Source organism: Trichomycterus rosablanca, chromosome 8 (genome assembly GCF_030014385.1).
Source record: "Trichomycterus rosablanca isolate fTriRos1 chromosome 8, fTriRos1.hap1, whole genome shotgun sequence".
NCBI classification, from domain to species: domain Eukaryota; kingdom Metazoa; phylum Chordata; class Actinopteri; order Siluriformes; family Trichomycteridae; genus Trichomycterus; species Trichomycterus rosablanca.
Window position 1 is genome coordinate 4999228 of NC_085995.1, and position 16813 is coordinate 5016040.

The 16813-nt window shown below is 35.0% G+C and overlaps 2 protein-coding genes across 2 annotated transcripts; both read right to left on the reverse strand.

Moving 5' to 3' along the window:
- Positions 1–24: 24 nt before the first annotated feature.
- Positions 25–8742, reverse strand: LOC134319658 (E3 ubiquitin-protein ligase RNF128). Its single transcript, XM_063000952.1, has 7 exons — positions 8325–8742; positions 4745–4992; positions 4177–4248; positions 2703–2785; positions 1503–1590; positions 1235–1379; positions 25–519 (listed from the first exon to the last, which is right to left on the reverse strand). The coding sequence occupies exons 1-7, from the start codon at positions 8740–8742 to the stop codon at positions 374–376; spliced, it is 1200 nt and encodes a 399-aa protein (XP_062857022.1). The 3' UTR covers positions 25–373.
- A 366-nt stretch (positions 8743–9108) lies between these two features.
- Positions 9109–13583, reverse strand: commd5 (COMM domain containing 5). The gene is made up of 7 exons (XM_062999739.1): positions 13223–13583; positions 12575–12735; positions 12207–12235; positions 12053–12103; positions 11844–11939; positions 11320–11395; positions 9109–9442 (listed from the first exon to the last, which is right to left on the reverse strand). The coding sequence occupies exons 1-7, from the start codon at positions 13353–13355 to the stop codon at positions 9329–9331; spliced, it is 660 nt and encodes a 219-aa protein (XP_062855809.1). The 5' UTR covers positions 13356–13583; the 3' UTR covers positions 9109–9328.
- Between the last annotated feature and the right edge of the window lie 3230 nt (positions 13584–16813).

Sequence of the window (16813 nt, forward strand, 5' to 3'; positions counted from 1 at the left end):
AAATTCACACTGATGTTACTATCAGTTGTTTTTTTATTGTGCAATATTTATTCAGTTTCATATTTGATATGGTGTAGATTTATTTTGGCTCATCTGTAAGTAGAACTAGAAAACATTTTTACTTTAAACATAAATCTGTAAATTGTTTTGTAAATTTGTATTAAATAAACAATTTTTAAATCAGAGCGCACACAGTTTTTAGCCACAGATCAACAACATTTAAAGTGCAATTATTTAACAACACACCAGCAATCAGAATCCTCACCGTTCACTTATTTTAACTGCAGGGGAAAGTTCATTTCTGTATTTGATCAAATCTGATCCAATCTGAATCTTCATGTGCAATCTTCATCAAGTGATCAGATAAATGAGTCTAAACTCGCTGTGTTGGAGCGTTGGCGCTCTGTTGATAAGAGCTTTGTTGTTTCTCCTGTTCATGTTCAAATGCAGCATTTGTGTAAGTCTGATCTGTTTTACTGTTCTGATCTTCACGAGCAAGATCTGGTACCTGAAGAACCACTGAAGGAATAACAGATTTTCTGAATCAGATATATCAGCATTGTAACATCATGTCCTTAATTACTGACATCAGTCATTGACCTCCTTTAGTCTAATTAAACTCTGATAAAAGCTGTGTATTAAAAAATCATTATTAATAATAATTAATTATCATTTACAGTGTCAAACAATAACGCTGGGTCAGATTTAACCTTAATCAGATTTAACAGACACAGATTTAACAGACAGTAGGCACAGTGGCTCGGTGGGTAGCACTGTCGCCTCACAGCAAGAAGGTCCTGGGTTCGATCCCTAGGCGGGGTGGTCCGCACCTTTCTGTGCAGAGTTTGCATGTTCTCCCTGTGTCTGCGTGGGTTTCCTCCAGGAGCTCCGGTTTCCTCCCACAGTCCAAAAACATGCAGTCAGGTTAATTGGAGACACTGAATTGCCACACCCCCACCCCACTCGTGACCATAATTGGATACGCGGTTAAGAAAGTGAGTGAGTGAGATTTAACAGACCAAACAAAACATTTTTATCTATCAAATGTCAAGTTCAATGAAAAATAAAAATGGAGTTAAACAGTATATTTCTCAAACTATCTATACTTTTCTGATCAGAATTAATAAAATACTGAAGTACAATCTGAATAATAATTGCTAGTGTCCAACACACCTGAACAATGCTAACATATTCTGATAATGCTCACTAAGATCAGATTTTAGGTAAAACTTACTCTCATCAGTGTGAAGTCGACTTTGTTCTTGTAGTTGTGAGAATGAAACAACATCAGGTGGATTCATCAATCCTGATACAGAAACCGGATAAAACGTGACATCGGCTGATTCTGAGTGGGCTTCCTGAGTCCGCTGCACACCCACCTTCACAAAAACAAAAAGATTCATTTTATCATGAAAATGTTCTGCTGCGTGATTTTAGGTTATTATAATAACAAATTGGACAGACTGTAATCAGACAGTAATGTAAGTGTAATTGGACTGTACCTCTCTTTTGAGAATGTCATATTTACACATGGGGCAGGTATGATGTTCCAGTAACCACTGCTCAATGCACGTCTTGTGGAATATATGGCTTGTAAAAAAAAAAAAAAAATCATAATTTACGTTTATGTACAGAGCCAACAAAATGCAGTAGCATCTACTCAGAAGTGCAAGATAGAGATGATTCACATACATTACAATTAAACTGCAGCAGTGACCAGTAAATACAGAGTAATGAGTAATCTATACAACTCATGGATTAGAGATACAGTGCTTTTTACATGTTCAACCCTAAGCACCATGTTTTCTGTGACATGAACTCTTTACACTCAAATGGTAGCATTTTACAGTAAGTTAAATAGAATTGTTTAGTTAGCTGCATAATAAGATGTTTTTAATCTGCACTGAGTCTCTGTGTTCAGCCACAACACACCTAAAAGAAAAAACTATAAATTTGTCCAGTCTGATGTGTAATCGTGATGTGTAAAAACTACAGATAAACCCTGCTCTGCATAGATATCACCATTCTTCTACCATTTTATATCCAGATCTGCAGATTTTTAAGCATGGAGTCAGGATTTTAAAAAATAGATTAACAAAATAAAATTTGTTATTCAAATAAAAATTAAAAAAGAAAGGGAAAACATTAACATTAGAAAAAAAAACATTAAGCTTGGTGCTTCACCTCACTAAACTCAGACAAGTAAATGATCACAATAATAATAACAGTTACATTTTCTTATTTTTATTTATTATTGTAATTTTTATGATGTACGTTGAGTGTAGTAAGACGTCTCCTGACCACTAGAAGGCACATGATCAGGCTGTGGCTTAGTGGTTTAAAAACATTAGGTTTTGGGGAAATAAGGGCTCCAGGGCTTCCAACATTCATATTGGTCCCTGAATTGATCACTGAATAAGGGTTCTGTTAACTGTTCGCAACTCTCAGTCTGTTTCTCTCAGATCCAGTAAATGTTTGAACTGTAATCTGTAGTAGATTCAAACTGGTATATTACATTTAACAACACAGAACAAAATCACTGGCTGAAAGGATTTTTAAATGTTTACTTTAAATATTTTGACATTTCAATGTTTACTTGAATAAGTTTCTTTTGTTTTTAGGGGATTAAAATGTGGATGACCCCTAAAAATACAGAACTAGCATATAATATGTCATATAAGAAACGTTGGTAATATTTGTACCTGCAGGGAAGCGTAGTTACCACATCACATCTCTTAAACATATCAATACAAACTGCACAGCTCATCTCATCACTTTCCACTTCCTGTACACACAATCACACCTGTTACTGTACACATCAACTCTAATAATACTCAACATTCATCATACAAACTCAATTTTAAAACGCTGAAAAAAACTGTGTTTACTAACAAGGGTTTCTTAGCCTATGAGGCTTTATTTATGAGAGAAGCACAACTGTCTTTCTGTCGCAGTGTCATCTGAGGGTTTGCATTCGGTACTGAATTTTGGCCTTGTTCTATTCACACAGAGATTTCTATAAATCTTTAAATAATGTTATAGACTGTAGAAGGTGAAAGGCCTAAATTCTTTACAATAATACCTTACAAACATTGTTTCTAGACTGCTGGTCTATTTGTTCATGTATTTTTTATAACAAGGAGAAACTTGACTCTTACTTACTCAGTTGTTTGTTAATGCTACTTTAATACCCAGTCATGGGTCTTTTTGCATTTTTTTGCATAATTAAACATACTTCTCAGTTTTATTTTGCCCATGTTCCAACTTTTCTGAAATCTCATCCAGGCATCATATCAGGAATTAGCAAGTATTTACAAAAAATCAATAAAGTTGACCATATTAAAGATTTATTATTTTTTCTTTGTGCTGTTGTTAATTTAATACCTACAAAAGACAGTTCAGAAATCACTACTGTCCCAACTTTGATTGGAGTTAGAGTTGTAAAAAATAGTTTAATTTAGAATTTATTAATAATGTCAGTAAAAACGCTCGGGTGGTGCAATGGTTTATTATGCTAGCCCACAATAGCTGAGATCTGGGTTTGATCTCAGCAGTGTTATTGGTCAGCCGGACGGCATGGTGGCTAAGTGAGTAGCACTGTCGCCTCACAGCAAGAAGGTCCTGGGTTCGATCCCCAGGTGGGGTGGTTCGGGTCCTGTAAGAAGCAAGAAGGTCCTGGGTTCGATCCCCAGGTGGGGTGGTTCGGGTCCTTTCTGTGTGGAGTTTGCATGTTCTCCCCGTGTCTGCATGGGTTTACTCCGGGTGCTCCGGTTTCCTCCCACAGTCCAAAAACATGCAGTCAGGTTAATTGGAGACACTAAATTGTCCATGACTGTGTTCAATATAACCTTGTGTGAACTGATGAATCTTGTGTAATGAGTAACTACCGTTCCTGTCATGAATGTAACCATGACGTTACATGATGTGTTAAACATGACATTAAAATCCTGATAAACATAAACAAACAAACTATTGGTCAGCTTGGCATCTATACAGACATATTTGGCTACATCTGAAGGAATGGGGGTTGGACGAAGCCCTGCAATGGATTGACATCTTCCTGGGGTATTCCTGCTTTGCGCCTAGTGTTTCCCAGTGAAACTGGACCCAGCACAATAAAGTGATTAATAAATATAAAATGTAAAAAATTAGAATGATGTCAGTAATAACAGGTACCGGATCGTTTCTGCGCAGAGTCCGAACTTGTAACTTGGCGATAGCTTTTTTTGCTACTTTCTTTAACTCTTGCTGTAAAAACAAAAAGACAAACACCAGTTACACCAGTGAAGCTTAGTATGTCCATCATGTGGATGATTCTGATTTTCTGTGTTGAAATAGGATGTAGTTTTTGTTTTTCAGAAGAAGACAGAAGTATAAGGAAGTGCTGAAGTGATAAAACTTTGCTCAGTAATAAACAGCTGCAATAAGAAATTGTTCTTTAACCTTCAGCATTTACAACTACAATTTTAATAATAAAAGAGAACACTTAGCACTTGACTGGGTCAGAAGTGATTGTTGCAAAGTGTAAAATCATCAGTATTCCATTGTTACAGTCATTGTACTGCAACAAAGTCACATATTATAACAGCACTTTATACAAGATATTTATACTATGTGTGTAGGTCATGAGGAAACTAAGCAAAATAAATGTAAAACTTTATCATTGTTAAATACAATAAAAATTGTAATGGAAACAAATAAAAAGAAATAATAATAATATGATAAGGTGAAGTTCATTTCTGACCTGCTGGAGGCGGAGCTGTCGGTTTCGGTAAAGACGCTTAATCATCACAAAGGTAAAATAACCCAGAATTACAGCTGTTATCGAGAAGAAGGTAAAGGACATGACGTAAACCCAGAACGGGTTAATCCAGGGACCGTGAGGATTCGCCACTTCAATTCCCATAAAAACCTCAGTTCCTCCTTTAACCAGCTCTGTGATCTCTCTGCCCAAAATATTCCCAATCATGATCGCCACGATGTCACCTGTTCCTGTGTGTACAAAAAACATTCATGTAAACATTGTGTTTGATAGAATAGGAAGTGTAACTAATATAAAGACTTATATAAAACATATAGAATGTCTGAATCTAACATTTAAGGGAAAGCTCTTTCATTTTTCAGTATGACTGTGGCTCTGAGATTTGATAAATGCTCGTTGTTTTGGAAAGAGATGATTTGTAGATTTTACAGATAACGGCTGTGTGACTCACTGTAAATGTAAACAAAAACCCATTTAGCTCTACTTATTCTTCACAGGTACATTACAGTCCAAATTCCTCCCTGCTGTTGTTTTATTACTGCTGCTTCCTCTAGATGTACTTACCTTACAGGAACAGAAATGGATTCTTGTTTTAGTGTTGGAGACTAAAGACAGTTTGCTTTTAACATTCTGAATAACTGAACGTTTATTATGAAAATATTACAGGAATTTACACAAGATTGAACTATATATAATAACTTTACAAATCTAAATAATTGCCTTTATTATACATTTTAAAAAGTTATTTCTTAAGTTTTACCACTGCTTTGTCCTGGTCAGGGTCACAGTGCGCCCAGTTTCCTGGGAATCACTGGGTGCAATGCAGTCTATCTCAAGGCCTCAGCCACCCCACAGACACACCCACACACTCCTGACCGGCTAATAGCACAGCTGGGTATTTGAACCCTGGATTCCAGCATTAGAGGGCTAGTTACTAAAACTAAAACTAATAATAAAAATAATGATTACATACTACTACAATCATGTTGATTTGGCCTCATCAAAACAATCAGTTCACTTTATACATGTAACTTTGATTAACTTGATATTATGTTTTGAAGAAGGTTAATGGTTTTCTCTGTGTGATGTAGTTTCCAGCAAAAAAAAAAACAGTAAATAATGTTGGATTGACAGTTTAATTAGATGGAAAATTTTTTAAACAATTCAACTACACTAACACCAGTCTCAGCAACATATGGTGGATGAATTGACGCCATCTAAGTAAAAAGTAATTTATTTATGTTAAAACACACAAATCAGCTTTGTTAATATGATATGACATTAGATTAGATGTATTAGAATTAAAACTGTTAAGTTAACACTTAATTAATTACAAGAAAATAGGTTTAACATTAAAACAAACGACTTTAATCTTTGTTGAGGATTTAATTTTGTTAATGTCAGTCATTATTTAAACTAGACTCAGCTGTGTTACACACACCCGATACAGTGTACTCAGTAATGCCTATTTAATGACTCACTAAACCCCATTGTTGTGAAGTTATGCTGATTATTTCAGTCAGTCTGAACATGTGATTCTTTTGCATTATTTGTTCTTTGAAATGTAATTGTTATCTAGTTTTCTGATCCTTTTGGATATTAATATTAATAATGGTTCAATATCTGACCCTTATCTGTCTTATTTTGAAGTAAATTTGGAGTTTTTTTACTTTGTGTTTCTTAATAAACTGTCTTTAAATCCACTTCATTTCCAGTTAAGTGTAACTCGAGATAAATTCTATCTTTAGCTCTGCTAAATGAATAAGAGATCTGATGTGTGAATACAAAACTATCAATGAGACTTTTGTAAAGGGTTTTAAAAACAAACATGGGACATAACAAGAAATGAGTAATAACTTATATTACTCATATTATATAATATATAATAACTATAATAACTAATTTCAATCCAAAAGCTTTTAATACACAGCATATACCTTTCTCATTTATTACATATATAATCATAGATTTTACAGGTTTTATTATTAAATTAGCAATTTGTATTGATTGATATTATTCTATTCTTTTTTTAAATCAGAATATAAACTTAATTATAGAGAAAATAATTCTGAAAATAGCTAATTCAACAGCTCAGTCACTAACTGTTTGTATACATACCATTGTATAGAACCTAAAACTATATTTATAATTTATTCTAAGTTCTGATTAACATCACTTAAAAATTTTTATGTTAAACAATCATCCTTCATCATGTCACAATAATGGTGATAATGTAAACAATAAATGATGTCACTGTAAATAATAATAACACACTATTATATATTTTATTATTGTTGTTTATGTTGTTGCTGTTATTAGTATTACTAATATTATCCGTATTGTTATTATTGTTGTTGTTATTACTATGATGATGATGATGATGATTATTATTATTATTATTATTATTGTTATTATTATTGTTATTATTATTATTATTATTATTATTGGGGGACATGGTGGCATAGCTGAAGGTGTGATGATGTGGAGTTAGATATAAAAGGTATTAATTTATACAAAACTTTATTTCATTTATTTTAATTTTCATCAGCCGCTTTCCTGTCTGGGTGCAAATCAGGAACAAAGTGAACAGGGTGTCCATCTGTCACATACTTTTTTATAGTATGTGAAATTTGATGGTTCAATGCTGGTTACATTTAGATAGATCAAGTTATTGTCAAATCAAAATGTAATTACTGTTTAATTTTGTTTTAATTCTTTTTATTTTAGTGTCAGGTTAAAAAGATGAATAGTTTCATTATTCAGTTTTATTAAGGTGTAATAACAGTAGAATTGTAGTAATGGTAGATTTTAAATGTTCTAAACTACTAAACTCATTCTCTTTTTTACTAATCTAACACAGCTATTATTATTTATAGTTTTTTCGCGATATATTTTGAATATCTTAATTTCCTTGTGCACTCTGGCGATCTCTGCTAGCCTCATCACACTTATGACTGAGAAGCGCCAAAGGCTATCATGCTTCTTCTTCGACATTTGTGAAGCCGCCAGCTGCATCTTTACACCAGCCAGTGGTGGATTCTTACACAGAAAAGGTCAGCACACAGAAGATCTCGCACCTTCTCCAATTTTCCTCTGCAACATGGGCCAGCGCTTTAACCAGACAGCAGGAGACGCTGTAGAGGCAGCAATGTATAGAAACACCGTTTCTCAAACACGGCCCATGGTGTCTGTTAGGCGCTTGGCATACTAGCAGCAGCGGCAGAGACTTGAATTCAGTTTTCATTTCTAACATAAAATTAGTTTATTAGTACTGAACCATGAAGAAAATACATCTTATTACTTTATTTTTCTGTTTTGTTTATTAATATATAAAATTTACTAAGGATAACTAATTTTAATAATTAAATTCTATTGAATTGAGTTTAATAACTGAACTTTAATTGTAGAGTTTTGAGGAAATGTAGAAGCAGCTAGTGGTTGGTGTTACAGAAGTATAATTGATTACATTTATATGTATATATCCGTGTGATAAACCATGTAATCAACACGGTTCCACAGCTGCTGGTTCCTGCAGTAGATTAGGTAAGATCTGAGGTTTTACCTGGATGTGACATGGTGTTCGTTCCATTTCCTGTTCCATCCAAGTTGTAGATCACCACAGCTGCAGCTCCAGCCTTCTGAGCTGCCAGGATCTTCTCTGCGTGGGTGCAGTTTCCTCGTTTGATCAGAGCGATCCATGGTTTGTGCGAGATGGAGAAAGTGGTGTTGGGCTGGCAGGCCAAGGGGTCTGAATCAGGCAGTGCTACAAAGCCGGCAGCCCTCCCCAGTGGGGAGTTTGATCCATACACTCCACATTCACACACACTGATCTGGGTTTGATTGGTTCCTGTATTAAAGTAGCTCAGCTCTACATATGCTGTCCAGACAATCATGGAACCTAAACACACCTGAGGCTGTAGAATCCATAAAGAAACCCATATCCATTTGAACCCAAGAGTTCCTCTACTGCCCCAACTCATTTTCCTAAGCAGAAAAACAAGGTGTAGTGCCTCTCTGTACCTGTTGTTAATGTAATTAGATCTGCCGCTGTAATCCAAGATCCTTCTGCGTCAGGTGGAGCTGCTCTTATCATCCTGGACCTTGAACGCTGGTTAAGATAGCATTCGTCTAGTAAGCCGTGCCCTTCATTTTACTGAACTTCTCCTGCAATGAGATTTTCCAACCCCACACATACAAACCAAACAAAAACTCACACAAAGGTGACGGCTAAAAGCCTTTCATTTCCATATTACAAACAGTGAGGAAACAAATTCACTACTGTCATTTTTACCTTCCATTTTAATAATCAGCAGAAGTAAAAGAAATTACACCAAAGATTACAGATCTGAAATGTAAGTGACAGATTTATTAGATAAATGTTACAAACAATTAAATGTAAAACAAATCAAACATATAGAATTTTGTGACAAGGTTAAATAATGCAGCTTTAAACCCATCAGATGCTTTAACAACATGGTGCAGCAGGTAGTGCTGTGTGTCACAGCTGCAGGCTTTAATCTCAGGTTCATTTAATCTAATCTGAGATGCATATAATATGAGGTTGAATTAATTGGGATGAGAGTCCTGGATTCGAAGCACATTTCTCTTCTCCAGATCATTCATCTCCTTCAGAACCAGAGCAACGTTATACCTCAGCTCCTGAAACTTGGACGTGGAAACCTGAGGAAATGAAATAAACAAACAAAAATCATAATAAAAGATCATGGAAAAAAGCAGCAGTTTAATCTGCACTAATTTCACTTCGAAATGTAGTAATGTTCAGTCATTGTTCCTTCATTTGATTTGAAGTTCATGGTAAGATGTTCAACAGAGCTTGTGATATAAATGACATCATCTTAACAAGTTTTATGTGGTATAATTAAGCAGTCATTAAACTAAATTCCTACTAAATTTAACTGTTTGGAACTCCAAATACAGTCAACAGCAGAAATAGCCACATGCAGAACAGATTTCTTCTCCTCTTACTAAACCATGCAGAAGGTCTATAGGTGTGAGTGAGCGAGTGTGTGAGTAAGTAAAATTGTAATAACCTACAATGGATAAGCACCCAGTCCAGGGTAGATTTCTGCCTTGCATTAAGTTGCTATAGGCCCACAGCATCCATGACCAGGATAAAGTGCTTTCTGAAGTCAAATAAATAAAGGACTGAATAGAATATATCAATAATTTAGTATTATAATTAACGTCTGTCACTTTCAGTTAAAAATTCACAGGGGTTTTTACAGTTTATTTGTAAAAAAATGTAGTATAATATTTTTTTTATTATTTTGTTGAATTTTCTCCCCTTTTTTTCCCTTTTTAGCGCGTCCAATTGCCCAATTGCGTCATGCTTCCTCTCCACCAATGCCGATTGAAATTCAAATTCAAATTCTGATTGAGGAGAACGAAGCTAACCCACGCCCCCTTCGACACGTGGGCAGCATGCCGTATGCATCTTATCACCTATACTTTGACAAGTGCAGTGCAGCTCAGCGTTGTATACAGAGAGACACACCCTGAGAGCACTCTTTTCTCATCTCTGTGCAGGCGCCATCAATCAGCCAGCAGAGGTCATAATTGCACCAGTCATGGGAGAGAGAGACCCCATCCGGCTTAGTCCCGCCCATATCTGAACAAAAGGCCAATCGTTGTTCATGTGGCCGCTCAGCCTTAGCCGGCTGGCAGAGCTGAGATTCGATACGATGTATTCGAGATCCAGCTCTAGTTCCAGCGTGTGTTTTTACCGCTGCACCACCTGAGTGGCCTTGTACAAATAGTTTTAATAGTTTTAAGTTTAAATGTCAACAATGTCCACAAACGTCATCATTTCTTTGGATCCAAGTGTGCATGAAATGCACATTGGAAACAAGCATTTTAGTTAGTGAACCTTACATTCATCAATATATATATATCATATTGTTTAGTGCAATAATAAGAGTTGTGTTCTTCTAACCAGATGGGCTACAATCAGTTATTGTATACCATCAAAGGTTAACCGTATGATAGGTGTGGCTTATCAAATAAACAATGAATGCACATATCAGACAGGTGTACCTGATAAAGAGCTCAGTGAGTGTATATTATCGTCTAGAAGTAGAACATTTTTATAAACAGATTTATAAACTGAATCAGATTCAGATAGCTCTGACCATGTTTATTTGTAAATCAACCACTTTATCCTGGTCTGGGTCGCAGTGGGTCTGGTGGGTCTAGAAATACCCTGCACAATTTAGCGCAGGGCTTCGGCCATCCCCTTTCAGACACAGACAATCACATTTGTGTAGACGCCTGGCTGATAGCACTGATGAGATTAGAACTCAGATCCCAAGGGTGATGGAAAAGCATAATATACCAGTACCACCTGAGTGCCTATTTCAGTAAAACTTTAATGTTTGATAAGATCTGATTCACAGCAGAGATACAATTTTACCAGTTGAAAATGTAAGAATCTAACAAGTAACAAAATATCACTACATCATCCAGTCTCAATAACAAATGTATGTATGTGGGGTTTTTTTTGTCTTTTTTATTTATTTATTTATTTATTTATTTTTTACCTCAAACTGATGAAGGTTACCATCAGAAAGTTTTAGCTGCATCAGAACAGATGGCTGAAGAGCTCGAGCTAATGAACTGAAATACACATAAATCATCATTTAAATATTATAAATAAATAAAAAATTTTATTTTAATAATAACCAATTTAATATTAAACATTTTAACCACATCAATTTTTATGTTTATTAATAAATTCTTTTTAGTACAAGTTCTGTCTAAGGCTGCAGCTACAGAATTATGTGATTATTTACTTATAGCTAGAGCTTCAATTTTACTGCTCAGATGGTATCAAATGCAGCATCATACATACTAGTGTACTAAATATTACACACAATTAGTACTCATCAGTGATAGCTTCATTAATACTAGTTAGTACAACAGGATGTGATTTGGGACATAGCCTCTGGTTTGAGAAGCTGTTAACCTCAAGATTAAAACCTGATGCATTTCAATGGAGAATAAATTAGCTGTGTACTGAATATTGAAATCAGATGTGTTATTATCTGGTTATTGGTTTTTATACCTGGTGGAAATAGAAACATCCACTCGCCATCTGAAATCGTCTAATCTGGGAAACCTCAACATCTGATCTTTTACAGCAGCATCCAGTACAGCTCGCCTAGAAAATCAAAAAGAACGTGTGATAATGAGAGTTGATATGTATTTATATAATATAGAAGCAGCAAAAAAGAAATCATTTATATTTGTACAGAATAGTGATATTTTAAGTACCTGTTCCCAAACACAACACTGCAAAAATCTGTAATAAACTCTTCAGGAATTCTGTAAATCAAAAACATTAACAATTATAATCCTAATAACATTCAAAAATGTTAGTATCTCTATTAAAATCAGTAGTGAAGTGTGAAAGATTAAAATTTCTTACCTGAGATCCCGCAGATCCTGTGCAAAAACCTAAACACATTAAAGCAACATTTATTTTATCATAACAAGAGACTTAAGTACATCTACAACCTTCTTTCTAAAGGCATCTGAGGGCAAACCAGACTACAATTCTGAGGTTTGATTATGCAAAGACTCCTTCAAAATCCACTCTAAAGATGTTCTAATCATTTACAGCTGACTTGACGCACCTGATTTTAATTTTTGTCATTTTAGGTAGCAATAAATGTGATGTTTTTTAATCCACTTCTATTCATTACATTTTGCAAATCACAAGCTTCCAACTACATATATACAATCTCTCTCACACCTTCTCCCACACAAACACAGTCTTATAAAAAAAATTCTTACCTCCTGTTTTAATGAGGACTGTGGGAGACGCAAGGTTTCTTTTAAAAGTCGATAAATTCCTGAAATAATCACACCCAGTTTTTCTTCTGGAATTGAATATTTCTGCACCAGGTCCATCATCAACTCTCTGCAGTCACCCCCCTCCAACACCTTTACTACTGCTGTAATATACAAAGATATATAAAAAGTATTATATATTAAATCCTTTCAATCCAGCACCCACCATTATAATAATAATAACAATCAAAAACACAGAAATTCCCAAATTAGATTCCCATTTTAAGCTGATCATTATAAACATTTTTTGTAATTAATGATTTAAACTGTTAACTAAATTGTCTTTAGGGTGGCCCTGTGAGCCATCAGAGAATGTGGGTGCCACATAGTAAAAAGGTCATGGGGACAGTCACTATCTGCATGCTTTTTTTTTCATTTCCATGTAAGGTTTCTCCCAGTCTCCCAAATATATGCAGAATGTGGACTGGATGCTCTAAATTGGACCTAGGTTTGTGTAAGTGAATAATGTGTAAATTAGTGTCTGTGCCATTTGTTGTGATGGAATGACCCACTCATTATACAGGATGTTTTCCAGCCTTGCACCCAGATCAGGATGTTGGTGTAAATAAAGACATGTATTAGTGCTCTTACCTGTCAGTATTGATCTGAACTGGTCCTGGTCTACATCCTGCAGCTTTTTAACCATCAGAGAGATTTCAGCAGCACAACTTCCACCCAGAAATCCACCTGCTGCACCTCCACCTGCTCCACCCCCCTGATCCATCTACTACTACTGATCAATCAGTAATCAATAATAATGGATACTGATCAATATTAATGCTTCTGATTTACATGTACACAGCCTGGTACACTAATAAAAAGAAATCACTGTCTGATCCACTCTTACTTTATTCTAATCTAGTCTGATGTCTTTAATGCTATAAAGTGAATAAAATATAAACATATAAACACTGCCCTGTGTAGCACTACCGCTCTGTGTGGTCATGTGATCTGTTCTTCTCTGATGTTTTGTTTTGGTGGATTAAGCAGAATTCAGGAGCTCTAGCGCCATCAGTTTGTTGCAATGTGCAGTGTTCAGACTGTGAATGTGCTGCTCACCCCGTTTTTACACTGTTAATCTTCAGTAGGAAGATTTATCCTGATCAACTATCCTGAGTTGCAATGAGTCCGGAGCCACAGGGAAGCACTGGACCCACAGCAAGAATACACCCTGGGTGTGGCGCTACTACTATTTCTACTACTACTATTTCTACTACTACCAGCACTACTATTTTTACTACTACTATTTCTACAACTACTACTACTACTATTTCTACTACTACCACCACTACTATTTTTACTACTACTACTATTCCTACTACTACCACCACTACTATTTTTACTACTACTACTATTTCTACAACTACTACTACTACTATTTCTACTACTACCACCACTACTATTTTTACTACTACTACTATTTCTACTACTACTATTTCTACTACTACCACCACTACTATTTCTACTACTACTATTTCTACTACTACCACCACTTCTATTTTTACTACTACTACTATTTCTACTACTACCACCACTACTATTTCTACTACTACTATTTCTACTACTACCACCACTATTATTTTTACTACTACTATTTCTACAACTACTACTACTACTATTTCTACTACTACCACCACTACTATTTTTACTACTACTACTATTTCTACTACTACCACCACTACTATTTTTACTACTACTACTATTTCTACTACTACTATTTCTACTACTACCACCACTACTATTTCTACTACTACTATTTCTACTACTACCACCACTTCTATTTTTACTACTACTACTATTTCTACTACTACCACCACTACTATTTCTACTACTACTATTTCTGCTACTACCACCACTACTACTTTTACTACTACTACTATTTTTACTACTACCACCACTACTATTTCTACTACTACCACCACTACTATTTCTACTACTACTATTTCTGCTACTACCACCACTACTACTTTTACTACTACTACTATTTTTACTACTACTATTTCTACTACTACCACCACTACTATTTCTACTACTACTATTTCTACTACTACCACCACTTCTATTTTTACTACTACTACTATTTCTACTACTACCACCACTACTATTTCTACTACTACTATTTCTGCTACTACCACCACTACTACTTTTACTACTACTACTATTTTTACTACTACCACCACTACTATTTCTACTACTACCACCACTACTATTTCTACTACTACTATTTCTGCTACTACCACCACTACTACTTTTACTACTACTACTATTTTTACTACTACCACCACTACTATTTCTACTACTACTATCTCTACTACTACCACCACTACTATTTTTACTACTACTACTATTTCTACTACTACCACCACTACTATTTCTACTACTACTATTTCTACTACTACCACCACTTCTATTTTTACTACTACTACTATTTCTACTACTACCACCACTACTACTTTTACTACTACTACTATTTCTACTACTATTTCTACAACTACCACTATTTCTGCTACTACTACTATTTCTAGTACTATTTTTACTACTACTACTATTTGTACTACTATTTCTACTACTACTACCACTACTACTATTTCTACTACTACTATTTCTACTACTACATTTTCTACTACTACTATTTCTACTACTACCACCACTACTATTTTTTACTACTACTACTATTTCTACTACTACTACCACTACTACTATTATTTCTACTACTACCACTACTACTATTTCTACTACTACTATTTCACGGTGGCCTCACAGCAAGAAGGTCCTGGGTTCGATCCCCAGGTGGGACGGTCCGGGTCCTTTCTGTGTGTAGTTTGCATGTTCTCCCCGTGTCTGCGTGAGTTTACTCCGGGTGCTCCGGTTTCCTCCCACAGTCCAAAGACGTGCAAGTGAGGTGAATTGGAGATACTAAATTCTCCATGACTGTTTGATATAACCTTGTGAACTGATGAACCTTGTGTAATGAGTAACTACTGTTTCCTGTCATGAATGTAACCAAAAAGAGTAAAACATGACTTTAAAATTCTAACAAACAAACAAACTACTACTATTTCTACTACTACCACCACTACTATTTTTACTACTACTACTTTTTCTACTACTATTTCTACTACTACTACTATTACTACTACTATTTCTACTACTACATTTTCTACTACTATTTCTACTACTACCACCACTTCTATTTTTACTACTACTACTATTTCTACTACTACTACTATTACTACTACTACTATTACTACTACTACTACCACTACTACTACCACTACTACTATTTCTACTAATAATACTACTATTTCTACTACTAATACTACTTCTACTACTACCACTACTACTATTTCTACTACTACTATTTCTGCTACTGCTACTGTTACTACTATTTCTACTACTACTACTATTTCTACAACTATTTCTACTACTACTACTATTTCTACAACTATTTCTACTACTACCACTACAACAACTATTTCTACTACTACTACTACTATTTCTACAACTATTTCTACTACTACCACTACAACAACTATTTCTACTACTACTATTTCTACAACTATTTCTACTACTACCACTACAACAACTATTTCTACTACTACTATTTCTACTGCTATTTCTACTACTACTACTATTTCTACTACTACCACTATTTCTACTACTACTACTATTTCTACTATTACTGCAGTCGTTGCTGCTGCTTGCAATACTATTACCAACTTATTTTACACATGCACTTACTTATTTACTCACAACTACTGCATCTTTTTGGGAGGAACGAGAAAACCGGAGTAGCCGAAGGAAACACACACAGACACAGAGATAACATACAGGCAAATATAGCCATGCCCCTCTCCCTTTGCCTTCATTTTTTATTAACAGTCATAAACTCATAAATGAATCATGGATTCATTTCACAATGTAATATAGCATATAGCATTTTGTTACAGGGCTTCATAGCAATGCAGTAGGTAGCATTGGTGCCTGAGAGCTTTAAAGATCTGGGATTAAACCCTGCCTTCAGTTACAGACAGTCTTTGTGGAATTTGGCATGTTCCCCGCACATCAGAATTTTCTCCAGGCATGTTTTACAATCATGTCTTTCAAATGTTTTTTTCCTCCTGCTGTCTGTGTGATGTGAAGGGCTAGATAGGGCAGTTGTAGCCTAGTGGTTAAGGTACT

Excerpts from the sequence above, each read along its gene's own strand:
- LOC134319658 (XM_063000952.1), bottom strand. The coding sequence starts at position 8,742 with ATGAGTTGGGGCAGTAGAGGAACTCTTGGGTTCAAATGGATATGGGTT. Across the intron at positions 4,993-8,324 it reads GAACACCATGTCACATCCAG|GAACAGGTGACATCGTGGCG; the intron begins GTAAAACCTCAG and ends TTGTACACACAG. Across the intron at positions 4,249-4,744 it reads GACAGCTCCGCCTCCAGCAG|CAAGAGTTAAAGAAAGTAGC; the intron begins GTCAGAAATGAA and ends TTGTTTTTACAG.
- commd5 (XM_062999739.1), bottom strand. The coding sequence starts at position 13,355 with ATGGATCAGGGGGGTGGAGCAGGTGGAGGTGCAGCAGGTGGATTTCTG. Across the intron at positions 11,396-11,843 it reads GATGTTTCTATTTCCACCAG|TTCATTAGCTCGAGCTCTTC; the intron begins GTATAAAAACCA and ends TGTGTATTTCAG. Across the intron at positions 9,443-11,319 it reads GTAACCTTCATCAGTTTGAG|GTTTCCACGTCCAAGTTTCA; the intron begins GTAAAAAATAAA and ends TCATTTCCTCAG.